Genomic DNA, 14523 nt, shown 5'->3' with positions numbered 1-14523 from the left:
ATAACTGATATTTGCCACTTTGTTGCGGCATGACCTCTGTTGTGGCATTACTTCCAGTGGAATTGCCTCATGATGAAGTTCTAATCTTTTAAATTCCTCATGCACAGACCACCATCAGAGCTCAGCATCTCAGACAACTTCTGAATGCAATTTTCTAATTCGATCCAACTGAGAGAGCGAGAGAGCTTTGGATAGCATGGGGAAGGGTTAATATTCTTGTGCTGTTTGTTTTGCTGTCTGTGCCCCTGTTCAGAAGATTGTTGTGGAAACAAAAATTAGTGATAAAGCTTCTGTGGAGACACCTTTTCTCCATAACTCTTTCAGAATATACTGAAAGGTATGTTTCTCTCATTTCTTGTTGCCTCATCCCTGTTCTTAACTACAAGTCTTTTATAAGTCAGATGCTTGTAACTTGGGAACTGCCTGTATTGCTTTCGTGCTACTATGAAACTTTTTAGCTTGCCAAAAATTTTCCTAGACTAAGCCAATTAACTCTGAAATCTGTGAATAATACATTGTAATTATCCATATTTTCTTTAAACTAGTAGGGAATCTAAACTAGTAGGGAAACTGAAAAGCAGAAAGTGGGTAAAGGGGGGGGGGTTAATCATTGAACAGTAATTATGAGAATCTTTTTATTTAGGGGGATGAGAAACATCCTTTTGGAAACTATAACAAAAATAATTTTTGCAAAGGGAAAAAGGGTAAGCAAAGGGTCAGATGCAGGCTCACCTGCTTGGTGTTGTCTTTAAGCAGCCTTTGATATATTTATCTGTAACTTCTTCCTGGAGTGGAGAATTCTCCAATGATGATGGTGGAGTTGGTGCTGATGTGCTTTCCTTTTTGTGGCAGGTCAAAATATAATTCTTGTTGTCATTATTTGACCAAAATATTCCTGCTGATGTCTCATAACGTATACAAAATTCAATCTTTGCACCATCTCTCTGATATGGAGGAACCAATGAAATCTTGAACAAGAACTGGTCAGTTTCACCATCACAAGAATTAGGCACATAGTCTCCTAAGATGTCATAATAAGTCAGCCAATTATCCAGAGACATTCGAACGTAGACCAGCTTTTCAAAGGATACATTCAGAACACGAATTATGCCCTTCATACATGTTATCCCTGGTAGAAACTCTACAGACTCTAGCCATACTTTCTGTGCTCGCACTTTTTGCAGAAGTTCATCTTTTGTGGTAGGTGGGGTAAACAGTGGAGTTAAATAGAATTCCTCCACTGGCACATCTTCATGTTCTAAGTCATCATCTGGTGCTGAAATTGGAACATCCCAGGTATCAAACTCCTTAACAGATACGAGGTCAAAACCAAATGCATCTGCAAATGAAACTTTTCTTGCAATGGTAGATGGGGCTTCTGGCTCCATTTCTTCAGAAGAATCTGAATTCCGCCTGCGGGGACTTGGGGAGAAGCGATGTTGATGCGTACTTTTAACATCTTCATCTTCTGAGAGAGAATCGTTTAAAGAAGGAACTTCTAATAAGTTCTCCTTACTAATGTGACCAGGTTCTTCAAAAGACTCCATTGGGTTCTCTGATATAAATCGAAAGAGACCAGTTCATGTAGTTGCAGCTGATATTTGAGACTGTGATTTGAAACAAGGATTAATATTACGTTTGACATTGCAAAAGAGACTCTGTTCTATTAATAGGAGCAATGGCTTGTTAGCTATGTTAGTCTGCTCTTCCACAGCCTTCTTCAGTCTGATCGCATTGCTGTGAAAACATGAAGATAATACCTACATTCAACATGTAGGTAACTTGAAAACCAGAACCTTTGTTCATGAAATCATGAAATGTTAGTTGTATTCATAAAATAAGCTCTCTTATGTTGAGCAAACAAGGAGTATCAATGCAGAAACATAGTCTCCCATACTGGGATATTTATCACATCTTGCTAATTATTTTTCTGTTGTTTGAGATTTTAACTATGTCAAAATGAAAAGTGTGCAGTTTGACTTCCCTTGCCTAATTGATTTCAGAGCCGAGGTTCAGTGGCACCACCAGTGAACCCAGCTAATGATCGCTGGGCAATTTAGGATACGGTTAAAATAACATGCACTGTAAATAGTACTTCAGAAGCTTCACAGACTTCTTTCAAATCTTCTGCAACCTGGAGCTGCAATTCATCACGAACTACGATTTGGATATGAAAACAATTTACAATTAATATACACTTATAGTTTATTTGTCATTCAAAAGACAACATAATTGATTCTACTGTCCTCCCTGCCACTAATATTTTAGTACTGTCAGCACTCATTATACATTTCTATTGACATTTTTTTCACATTGCTAACTCTCCTGCACCTGAGATTTACTTTATTGCATTCTTAAATGCATAAAACCTTCAGTTAGAAGGCTGTAAAAATTAAAGTAAGGCTATCTTTAATAATCTGGAATGAGACTGAAAACTTGCAAAAGTTACTTTTTATGAGGATTACCATGCTGACTGGGGTATTTTATTTATTACTAGCTTCAGTACCCAGCGATGCCTGTGTTATTTGAAAAAGGCATTGTTTGTTTTTGGATGTTAGATAATATCAGTTTTAACATATGTTACGCTATTTCTTAGGGGAAAAAACTCAGACTTTGCTTTTGTTTTTTTATTAATGTTCCCATTAGGAATTGCATAAGCATGTGGGTGAAGTACAATTCCCAAAAATATTGGATCAAGTTTCCTGAAATCCTGTCTGTTTTCACAGTTGGCCATGTTGGGTCTGTGTGACAAGCTTGGTCTATATCCGTCATTGGATATGCTCAGTGCTCTCTCAATAAGGGTAAATTACAATTCCCAGATTCCTAGGGCAAGCACTCCTAAATCCCATCAGTATTCACAGTTGGCCATGTTTGGTCTGTATGCCAAGTGTGGTCCAGATCTAACATTGGCTGGATTCAGTGCTCTCTGGATAAGGGTCAACTATAAGCCACAGATTTCAAGGTCAATCACCTCCAAAGTCCACCAGTATGCAAAGTTGGCAGCATTGGGTCTGTGTTTCAAATTAGTTCCAGATCCATCATTGGTTTAGAGTGCTCTTAGATTGTAGGTGAACTATACATCTAAATCCTTACAACTCCTATAAATCATTGTGAATTCTCCCCAAACCTCTCTCTCTAGTATGTTCAGTTGTTGTTTGCCATTGAAAAGAATAGGAAAGGGTTAAGGGAGAGGCAATGGGTGGGGTTATGTAAGCGGTTAAGAACGTGGCAGTGAGCATGGTCATGCAAATTCCACACCCATGGAGAGAGAAAGGAACCCTGGGATGTGGCTCACTGTAACTTGCAATGCCCTTGGAGGGAGAGCTTTGGTGGCTCCCCAGCACTCTGGGTTAAAGCAGTTTGTGGAGGCGGGAGGCTGTCTGTGTAAATAGACACTTCTGCCACATACACACATATAGATTTTCACTTTTATTAAATGTAATGATGATACAATATATCATTGTCATGCTCTACAAAAGGACTTGCTATTATTACCAAATAAAAGAGCCTGTTATGAAACATCTGGCCTGGTGAAGGGTCTTCATTCATACACACACACCACCCCCAATATTTGTTTCAGCCAAGCTGCTGTGGCCCTTGAGATTATGGCAGGATTAAAACTAGCAGTGTGCGGAAGAAAGTGGTGGTTTTGTTGTCATTCTGTTCATTTTGATTGGTTCATTTTGATTGTAGTAACCTCTGATAAGTTTATTCTTGTTGAAAAACAATACAGAAATAAACTAAGAAATAAAGGATGAAAATGTACCCTTTCAAAGGGAATGAAAGAGTGCTGGGAAGAGAAGGGGAAGGAGAGGAAAAGAGAGAAATGCTAGGTTTTAATACAGGATTACGACCACTGTGTGCTATCAGTCAGCAAAACACACAGATCCTGGTTGAGGCAAGTGTGGCAAATTGGTCCTGCCATGCTGCCTGTCAGTTATAATCCCATTATATATCCTGTATTACAATGTATCAAGTAACTCTTGGGCATTGCATGAGTTATTCTCTGACCAGCCCCTACAATATGCCCATTTCTATAGATAAAATAGCTCGTACACAAAGGCTCCTGTTTAGCAGCAGTAAAATCTGCACTTGTCTCAGCTGAACCAATATTACAAATTCGTGTTTTATTTTGACTGGTATAGCGGCTACTGCACTTGCTTAGAACATATAGGTCTAAACAAATCTGCATGCTACTTCTTTGTGTTAAGACAGTGAACTTTTGTGGAACGTGAATGCTTGGGAGGAATTAAATGGAGATAATGTTCTGCTGCTTAGATTGAAAGGATCAAAACAAGACCTTAGAACTCAAGGAAGACTTACATAGGAGAACATAATCCTTCAGACAACCTGGAGCCAAGTCATATTTAAATCTTAGGCACATCTGAATGGTACCTCATTACTGGTTCTTAATTTTTTTTGTATTATTTCTTCTTATTTGAACTCATTTTAATTTAAGGCCCTTCATAATATATCATAATGATATACTTCAACTTTGTGTTTGCTACTTTATTGTCACCTCTTAAAGTATAGCCCTGCCTGCCCCTCAGAAACGGTTTACTACCCAGGCCATTGGTGGTTTGTTCAATGATGTTTTATGCTATGTTATGTTATGTGTTGTTTTATTTTGTTCTATTATGATGTTGTTTTAGGAACTTTATTATGTTATATTTCAACTATGTTGATCAGGCTTATCCGCATGTAAGCTGCCCAAGTCCCTTTCTGGGAGATGGAGGCAGGATACAAAAATAAAGTTGTTGTTATTATTATTATTATTATTATTATTATTATTATTATTATTATTATTATTATTATTTCAGTATTTATATTACGCTCTTCTCACCCCGAAATAAAGTACATTATTATTGTTTTCATTTAGAGGCAACAGAGACTTTGGAGATCGTTATGAGGTCACTAGAGTCCATGCTATCAATCCAGGATCTTAAAGCAAGAGTTCATTGAATAGGTTAAAAATATGATTGTTATATTGTACCAAATAGTCTGTCATCTCATGTATTTCTTAATTGGTCTAAATTGCTAGGCCCAGCAAAAGTAGAGCTATTCAATCAATGGGATTTATTTATTCAGTTGTTGTTGTTGTTGTTGTTGTTGTTGTTGTTGTTGTTGTTGTGTTTTTACCCTGCTTTTTCTCTCCACAAGGAGACTCAAATGTGTGTACCTGTTGACTTACCAACCGGCAGTTGATTCAATAGGCTCACCATAATTGTAAGTTTGGGTTTTTTTTGTGTCAGGAGCAACCGGAGTTGCTTCTGGAGTAAATTGTTAGGTTCTGTTTCTATCCACTTGGTGGAAAAGATCATTAAGAGAATTGCACCTTCACTCCACATTTTGAGATTAAGCTGTTTTAATGTGTGGAAATTCTGGTGCCAGTGAATTTGGTTTTTTATAGATGTTTTCTCATAAAAAGCACTAATCACATTTTAACATGATTAAGAAAATTATTCTCTTTTCCTTTTTGCACACATTGAGAATCCAAGTCTATAAATAAATATTTTCTTTCCCATCTAATCCATCTAAGTTGTTTACTGGACTGAGGTATTTTTATATTTATGCATGTGAATGTATTATTTTTATTTTAAACAATGGAAGATTGAGCAAACATCCATTTCACTAAAGATTTCTTTAAAAGTTTTCAGTCTTTTTGATAAGAGGACAATGACATCTCTTTTGATAGCTCAGTATTTATGATGGTGGTAACAAAACACATCTCTTCAAACATTAAAGATAGTTCATTATACACATTGATTGCTTATTATAAACAGTACTATTACAGAAGAAAGATCTGTGTTCATAAAAAATATTTTGCAATACTGATTGTTATAGTTTACAAAGGTAAGATAAAGGTTTTCCCCTGACGTTAAGTCCAGTCGTGACCAACTCTGGGGGTTGGTGCTCATCTCCATTTCTAAGCCAAAAGAGCTGGCATTGTCCGTAGACACCTCCAAGGTCATGTGGCCGGCATGACTGCATGGAGCGCCGTTACCTTCCCACCAGAGCGGTATCTATTGATCTACTCACATTTGCATGTTTTCAAACTGCTAGATTGGCAGGAGCTAGGGCTAACAGCGGGCGCTCATTCCGCTCCCGGAATTTGAACCTGGGACCTTTCGGTCTGCAAGTTCAGAAGCTCAGCGCTTTAACACACTTCGCCACCACCAGGGGCGCAGTTTACAAATAAATGCAGTAAAATCAGGTTTTGCCCTATATCACCAATAAGTGCCAAATTGAAAAAAGATTTGAGTCTCAAGTTGTCCATTTCCTATCACTTGAAGTTGAAAGATCTGGAGTTGGTTTCATTGGGAGGGCTGGATAGTATTGCTACATCAGCAAACCAGGGTTTAGATGTTGGTTGTGTCATATGGAATCCTGGGTTTTGTTGTCTCATGAATTGTTAGAGCTCTCACATTACCACACCCGAGCTTTAAAGCAGGCAGCTCTGCATTTCTGCCACCTACAGAATTCTGGGAAATGTAGTTTAGGGCAGAGCCTTTTGAATTCTCAGCTATAGAGGTCCTCGCCTTTCCAAACCACATTTCCCAGAATTGTGTGGGATTCCATGGCATGACATCATGGCAGTTAAAGTGGAATCATGCTGCTACAATTGGGTAGTGTGAAAGGGTACTGGTGCAGTTAAACTGGAGGGTTTACCTTCAATTAGAGATTTCTCACCTATCTCATTACCAAATCTGCTCCTGGAATGCCAGGGAAATGATTAGGTCTGGATCTAAGGCAGGTTAACAAGAGAATGGTGTATGATTGTGATGAGATGATGTGGGGCTGAGGCATTGTGCATCTGCTGCACACGAGCTATAGACTCTTTAGGATTTCTAGGTGTGTTCTGGATGGCTGCTCTTCTTTACAGCTCTCTACCACCTTAGGTCAGGTGGGATCCTGAGGAAGACTCTTGTCTATTTGTAGGGAAAGACTAAAGTCTTGAAAGCTCTTGTTTTAATTTTGTTTAAGACTCGAGCAATAACTGCAGTTGAGTTTTCAATAAATTTCATTTTGTCTTTTCTGTAAAGCAAACATACTTTCTATCAGATACAGACATGTTTGATTAGGTGTAGCATACAGGAACCAAGCAATGATTTCAGTTTGTTCTGCATATCAGTGGAAGCACTGTTCCTTTCATAACGGCTATCATACCACAAAAAGATTTTTTTTTTTTGCCTCAATCAGCTTTCAGTGGGGAATGGTGAAGGGTTCTTTCCCAGATTACACAGAAATAATTGCCTAGGGCCTTCGTCTGCTTATCTTCATACTTATCGTACTATATTTATTTCATTTCTGCCTCCATTCAGTAAGGATTTATACCTTGACATCTTGTAAACACAGGTAGTTGAATCAACACGGTATAAAATAGAGATCAGGAAACCAGTCACAGCAGAACATTTAGCCAGCTTTTCTATTCCATTTATTTTGTCCATGAATACATTTACTAAGAAATGTACGAGAAACTTCAGAAGAAAACTAGGGTATGGATATTGTTGTAGTGGCTGGGACTTCTTAGCCTGATGAAGAAATGCTAAACACCAATGAAGCATACAAGGCAAAGTTAGAAACAGCTAATGTGATTTGCCCCAAACCAGATGTCTCTGTTCCAGATATTGACAGAAGTCCATCTCAAATAATGTGTGAACAAAACACTTCGGAAAAGCCTCCATTATCTTATGTTGCTTTGATAGCAAAGGCGATTCTTGCCTCACCTTCAAAGAAACTCGGCTTAGCAGCTATTTACAGATACATTGAAGAGAATTTTCCTTACTACAGGAAGCAAAGTCAAAGCTGGAGAAACAGCATCAGGCATAATCTTTCACTCAATGATTGTTTTGTCAAAGTAGGAAGATGTGAAGATGGCAAAGGAAATTATTGGAGTATCCATCCGACTAACATTAATGATTTCGTGCTCGGGGACTTTAGGCAACACCGCAGATCACACAAGCGAGAGCACCAAAAGGAATACGAGCCATATCTCAGCATGACTTGCCTTGCACCGTGGGGATACTGCTCTTGTTTAACCCTTACTACCCATTATCAAATGAATTCCTACTTTTCAGATTCTTTGTGGAAGATGCTGTGTGGCAATGGTCAATATTTTGCAAACGCTTACCAGAGATGGGAGACTAATGTTGCCTTCTCTCACAGAACATTTTCATCCCTGGTACGATTTGATCGAGCAAAGTGGGACCCTGTGGACTGGTTTTATGGATTACCCTCCTCTTCAACTGTGCAGCAGAACATTTCCCGGAATGTTCAACAGACAGCCCCTGCTTTTCTTTCTCCCTTTTCTTTTAACCAGCAGAACAGAGAAGCACTCAGCTGTATCTGTGGGAACCTGAAAGGATGCTACTTACACCGAAACAAGAGCAACACAGTTGGATGTGACATCCCTGCGGATCAATGCATGCAGCAATGAAGAAGGTGTGATACAGTCATCTACTATAAAAGACAATGGTGTTATGCTGGGACTTCATTAGAAGCGAGTACCATTGATTTTAATGGAACTATGTTTCATGTTAAAGGTGTAGGTCAGGCTTAAAACTATGCGCTGCAAATTGAGAAGGCAATACATATTGTTTTCACATCTGTTGCTTGTGAGATGCTATCGTTTATCATTTTTTATTTTTGTAGAGGAGACATTTTTTGTAGAGAAGCTATTTTCATATACCATGGGCACTCAGACAACATAGGTGGCATTATTGCATATAAATCATGTATCATTTCATCTAACTGACAGGTTGGATATTGTTTAGCAAACCTTAAAAATAACTATTTTTTCCAAAAATGCTTCGGATCGTTAATATTTAACTAATAAAGTTCATTATAAAGTCTAAAGTACAGATCTCATTGTATATGGAAAACCTCAAGTGGTATTTATTTTTTAAGTGTGGTTTTTGCTGATATAATGTTTGATTATGTGATCAATTCTTGCTGTTATCTTCATGTCAATGTATCATTTATTCCATTGTTTGCATTTGCTAACAGACTAAGCATTATAATGGGAAAACAGAAGAATTTTATATCTCTTGGTTTAATGAGAAACAGGAAGCTATCATGAAATATGGTGAATGTATTCTCTACATTAGTTTAAGCGTAATAACATAAAATTATTTTTTTAATGTGGACTTTGATATAATATGTCACCTGAAAAGATACCATTCCTTTTTAGAAATAAATATTACTTATAGAAATGTCTACATTTGCAATCCTAAGCATACATGTTAGCTAGGAAGTCCCATTAAATTCAGTTCGTCTTACGTCTGAGTGAACACACTTGAAATTTAATCTTGAGACAGGTAGGCATAGACCACAGTATATAATTCCTAGAGAACTCAATAATATTCAGGTTATCTGACACTCTCAGGTGTCTATAAAGGAATAAAATAAGTGGTATCGCCCTCCCCAAATAGGAACTCTGTCCTTCCTTCCACCCTTTATATTTCTGGCACTGCTGAGAGTGAGACTTTAAAAATTATTCACACCTAGAACTCTTATATTAGCTCTGTTTACATCCCGTTCTTTTTCTTTGGGTGCCTAAAAATGTATTTTTACACACTCAGCTGAAGTTTTTAGTTACTGCAATCATAGTAAAGGCTAAAGTAAAATTATACTGAGGGGAAGTATTCTTAGGGGGGAGAATATTAACACGTTGCCCTCCTTATACTTACACTCCTGTGTATATTATGCTTTCAGTGTAGTTGATCCGTCACTGGTTCCACAGTGAAGAATAAATATGCAGTGTTACACAATAATCCATTTTAAGAAGTTTCTAGTAGTTTACTGTCAGCTGTGACAACTTGCCCCAAATTCAAATATCTCACATTTATCTGATTGTTGTATCTGCTCGTCATATCACAAATTCTGTGGGCCTGTCCATGCTTAAATAATAAATTATGCATTTACCAAAATGTATGAAAAAAGGAAAGCAAAACAGAACTGAAATTTTAAAAGCTATAAAATAGGCATTTAAATAAAACATTTGAACAAGTGAAGAGTTCTTATAACATTTGGGATTGTTGCATGGAGGGGGAAAGAGGCAAGGAAAGGAGACTATAATCATGGCATAAGAAAGTATGCATGGTACGAATAACGAGAGGACACATCTCCCAGATTTGTAATATAGTAGTTGTAGTAGTAGTAGTAGTAGTAGTAGTAGTAATAATAATAATAATAATAATAATAATAATAATAATAATAACAACTTTATTTTTGTATCTCACCTCCTTTTCCCAAAGGACTCAGGGCGGCTTACATGAGGACTAGCCTGATCAGACATATATTAAAAACACAACTCAATAAATTTAAAACAACATCATAACAACATAAAAACAACACCATCAAACAACCAATAGCCTGAACAGTAATAAATACTAGGACCTGTGATCATCTAGTAAAGCTGATGATGGAAGATTTGGAAAAGAGAAAAGGAAGCAATTCTTACATATCAAATATATTTAAAATTTAAGTTTCTTCCTTAAATTATGGTGATGGGCACTAACTGACATGTATTTAAAAGGAGGGTTGCATAAATCCATGGGACAGAGCTATCACCAGATATAATAATAATAATAATAATAATAATAATAATAATAATAATAATAATAATAATAATAATAATTTATTTATACCCGCCACCATCTCCCCAACGGGGACTCGGGGCCGCTTACATGGGGCCATGCCCAAAACCATACAATATGACAAAATATAAAACAACATATCATAACACAATTTAACAATACAATAAATAATAACATACATTACAATCCAAAATTCAGAAAAAGCAATAAAAACCAGGGCAGGCCACATGAACACTAAATTAAAACTTGGTGAGAAAGACATATGAATAAAATCACGGGGAGCAGGGACATAAAATAGTGGAACAGTCTAGAGGATAGATATCCCAAGGGAATAACCAAAGGAAAATATGACAGTTACTCTCCAAAGGCACACCGGAAGAGCTATGTTTTTAAGTCTTTCTTAAAGGCTAGCAAAGTGGGGGCCTGCCTAATCTCAATGGGCAGTGAATTCCACAGTCGGGGGGCCAAAGCAGAAAAGGCCCTCTCCCTTGTTCCCAGATCCTAATCATGAGGTCCCCATGACTGGAGTACCAAGCCCCATCTACACTGACCATTTAATCCAGTTCAAATCTAGCTTCAAACTGCAGAAATCAAACATCAAACTTCCACAAAAGTGTGCAAAAAACAACAACTCCTTAATGCTCACCAGTACTCTGTGGTTTGTGTAATTACCATTCAGGTGTCAAACTGGTTCCAGGATTTCATTTGTAATCATCTGCGCAAGAAAAACACTTTATTCAATACTGGTTTGAAATTGAATTAAATGGTCAGTGTTGATGGGGTCCCAGTCACCATGGAAGAACAAAGGGAGATGGCTATTGTCCTATTGCTTTTGGGTTTTTGTAAGTCTCTTTGATCATTGTGGAAACTTAATAGATAGACCTTTGGACTAATACAGCAAGGTTGCTCTCATGAATGTAGAGCTATAACTTGATGAGTCTACCACATTTTTGATGAAATTCAAGATGCATGGAAACCAACATTATTTCTATGGCTAACAGCAACATAGCCCTGTGATCAAGCCGAGGACATGCATGTTAATATCTAAGACCCAATAATGTGAGAACCGTGCAATCAAACACAGTTTATTTTTTATTGCAGAGGTATTTTTACCTATTATAAGTTATATCACCAACTCTCCATGGCAAAAGCAAATAATGCACAGTATTTCTATTTTGCATTCCCTGCCCCCACTTGAAAATCAGCAGAGGGATTAAGTTTATACCCATATTCCAAATGTGACATTCAGCCTTGAATGTGTGTTGAAATGTCATCCTAATATCTCAATGTTCTCTTGAGTTATAATGTAACAGACAAGTGAAGTCATCAACCGTATGCCAAATGGGAAAGTCAAAACAAAGCCCTTAGCTTTACTTGCCCCCAAACCTGTCCTCTTTGCAAGTACAGAAACACTATTTTATTTTTTTGTTGTGCGCATGTGCGAAAAATTCAAAGGGGAACGACTTAGGATCTTTCTGTTCTTGTTCATAAACAAGGCAGGACAGTGCCGTCTTCCCTGCTTTTGAAGAGCACCGACGAAATGCCAAGTGGCTGACATAAATAACTTGGACTGAAGTCATATTGACTCCTATAAATAAGTCCTGTCACTTGTTCAGTTCTTCTTACATCTGCAGTCTGACCCTAAACACATTACATGAAAGTAAAGGTCGAGCTAATCTACGTATTCAGCAAAAGCAGACTACCTATGATTCCCAAATTCATAATTTCAGTAGAAACAAGATTGAATGCTGCTCAATGTCAAATGTAGGTATATAAATGCCACCAGAATCTAAGGGTATCCAAGGGGATAGTTTGTTGGAGTAGATCTAACTACTGGCCTGAGACTTTTCTCTATTCAAGGATTTACCTTATTCATTTCAAAGATGCAATCTCTTTGCATTTTTCAGTGATTTCATTGAAAGAGAGCTTATATCAAATGAGTTATCCTAATGCATAGATTAGAACAGGGGTCCCCAAACTAAGGCCCAGGGGCCGGATGCAGCCCTCCAAGGTCATTTACCTGGCCCCCACCCTCATTTATAATATAATATTTTTATATCCATTTTAATAATATAATATATTGTATATACATATGATATTGATAATAATGTTATCATTTTATACAATATAATACTAATAATACCATATAATATTAATTATATGTTATATATTACATATAATATTACAGTATAGTGATATAGTTCAATATAGTAACATATAATGCTAATATTGTGCTATGCTAATAATATAATATACTGTATGTACATACAGCTGCTCTGAGTTCCCTTCGGGGTGAGAAGGGTGGGATATAAATGTTGTAAATAAATGTAGTAAATGAATAAATAAATAATTTTGGACTTAAGCTCGCCCAAAGTCTGAAATGACTTGAAGACACACAACAACAACAATCCTAATTAACCTGACTATCTCATTGGCCAGAAGCAGGCCCACACCTCCTATTGAAATCCTGATAGGTTTATGTTGGTTAAAATTATTTTTATTTTTAAATATTGTATTGTTATTTCATTGTTATTGGTGTTATTTTGCACTACAAATAAGATATGTGCAGTGTGCATAGGAATTTGTTCATTGTTCCCCCCACCCCCCAAATGATAATTCGGCCCCTCAACAGTCTGAAGGATTGTGGACCGGTCCTCTGCTTTAAAAGTTTGAAGACCCCTGGATTAGAATGTATTTATTTATTTACTTACTTTATTTATACCCCACCTTTCTCACCCGCAAGAAACTCCAGACAGCTTACAAACTCTGGCAAAAATTCAATGCTGCATAGAAACATAACAATAAAAACGTCTCCCATCAACAATAAAACAATTAAAACACATAAATTAGAATGTATGACAATTTCCATTCATTTCAATTTTTATATTTATAACTAGCTGTGCCCGGCCACGCGTTGCTTTGGCGAAGTATGGTGGTATGGGAAATAAAGTATTGAGGAATTGGTGGTAGTTAAGGTCAAGGGTAAAGGTTTTCCCCAGACATTAAGTCCAGTCGTGTCTTACTCTGGAGGTTGGTGCTCATCTCCATTTCTAAGCTGAAGAGCCGGCGTTGTCCGTAGACTCCTCCAAGATCATGTGGGATGACTACATGGAGTGGCGTTACCTTCCCGCCGGAGCAGTACCTATTGATGCACTCACATTTGCATGTTTTCGAACTTCTGGGTTGGCAGAAGCTGGGGCTAACAGTGGGGGCTCTCTCCGCTCCCCCAATTCAAACCTGTGGCCTTTCAGTCCAGAAGTTCAGCAGCTCAGCGCTTTAACACGCTGCGCCATCAGGGGATATTATTTCCTAAAGGTTGTGAATATACAATATTTCTGATTGGTTTTTTTTGTTTGTTGGAGGCAAGTATGAATGCTGCAATTAGGAAAAATGATTAGGATGTAATGGCCTTGCAGCTTTAAAGCCTGGCTGTTTCCTCCCTGAGTGAATTTTTTGTTCGGAGGTGTTAGCTGGCCCTGATTGTTTCCTATCTGGAATTCCCTTGTTTTCAGAGTGGTGTTGTTTGCGATATTTTATGTGCTTCTACTGTCTCTGGCCCTGAGAAAACAGAGGATTTTCCAGACTTTGATGATGGGAATACTTTGTTGGGAGGTGTTAGCTGGCCCTGATTGTTTCCTGTCTGGAATTCCCTTGTTTTCAGAGTGATGTTGTTTGCGATATTTTATGTGCTTCTACTGTCTGTGGCCCTGAGAAAACAGGATTTGCCAGACTTTGATGATGGGAATACTTTGTTGGGAGGTGTTAGCTGGCCCTGATTGTTTCCTGTGTGGAATTCCCCTGTTTATTTACTGTCCTGGTTTTAGAGATTATATTGTTCTGCATTATTCTATCCCAGTAATTATTTCATATTAAAGAAGAATCTCACTTATCCAGCATTCGCTTATACAATGTTCTGGATTATCCA

The 14523-nt window shown here is 37.5% G+C and overlaps 1 protein-coding gene across 1 annotated transcript in view; it reads right to left on the bottom strand.

Moving 5' to 3' along the window:
- ppp1r3a (protein phosphatase 1 regulatory subunit 3A) overlaps positions 1 to 1612 on the bottom strand; it is a 38597-nt gene extending 36985 nt beyond the window's left edge. Inside the window, exon 1 of the mRNA XM_008111152.3 lies at positions 733 to 1612. Within this exon, the coding sequence (XP_008109359.2) occupies positions 733 to 1547 (815 nt within the window). The 5' untranslated portion in view covers positions 1548 to 1612. The remainder of the gene's footprint in view (positions 1 to 732) is intronic.
- Between the last annotated feature and the right edge of the window lie 12911 nt (positions 1613 to 14523).

The sequence above is a fragment of the Anolis carolinensis genome, chromosome 5, assembly GCF_035594765.1.
Source record: "Anolis carolinensis isolate JA03-04 chromosome 5, rAnoCar3.1.pri, whole genome shotgun sequence".
In the NCBI taxonomy this organism is placed as follows: Eukaryota; Metazoa; Chordata; class Lepidosauria; order Squamata; family Dactyloidae; genus Anolis; species Anolis carolinensis.
The sequence above is the reverse complement of the archived record's forward strand: the minus strand, read 5'-3'. Positions and strand labels throughout refer to the sequence as shown.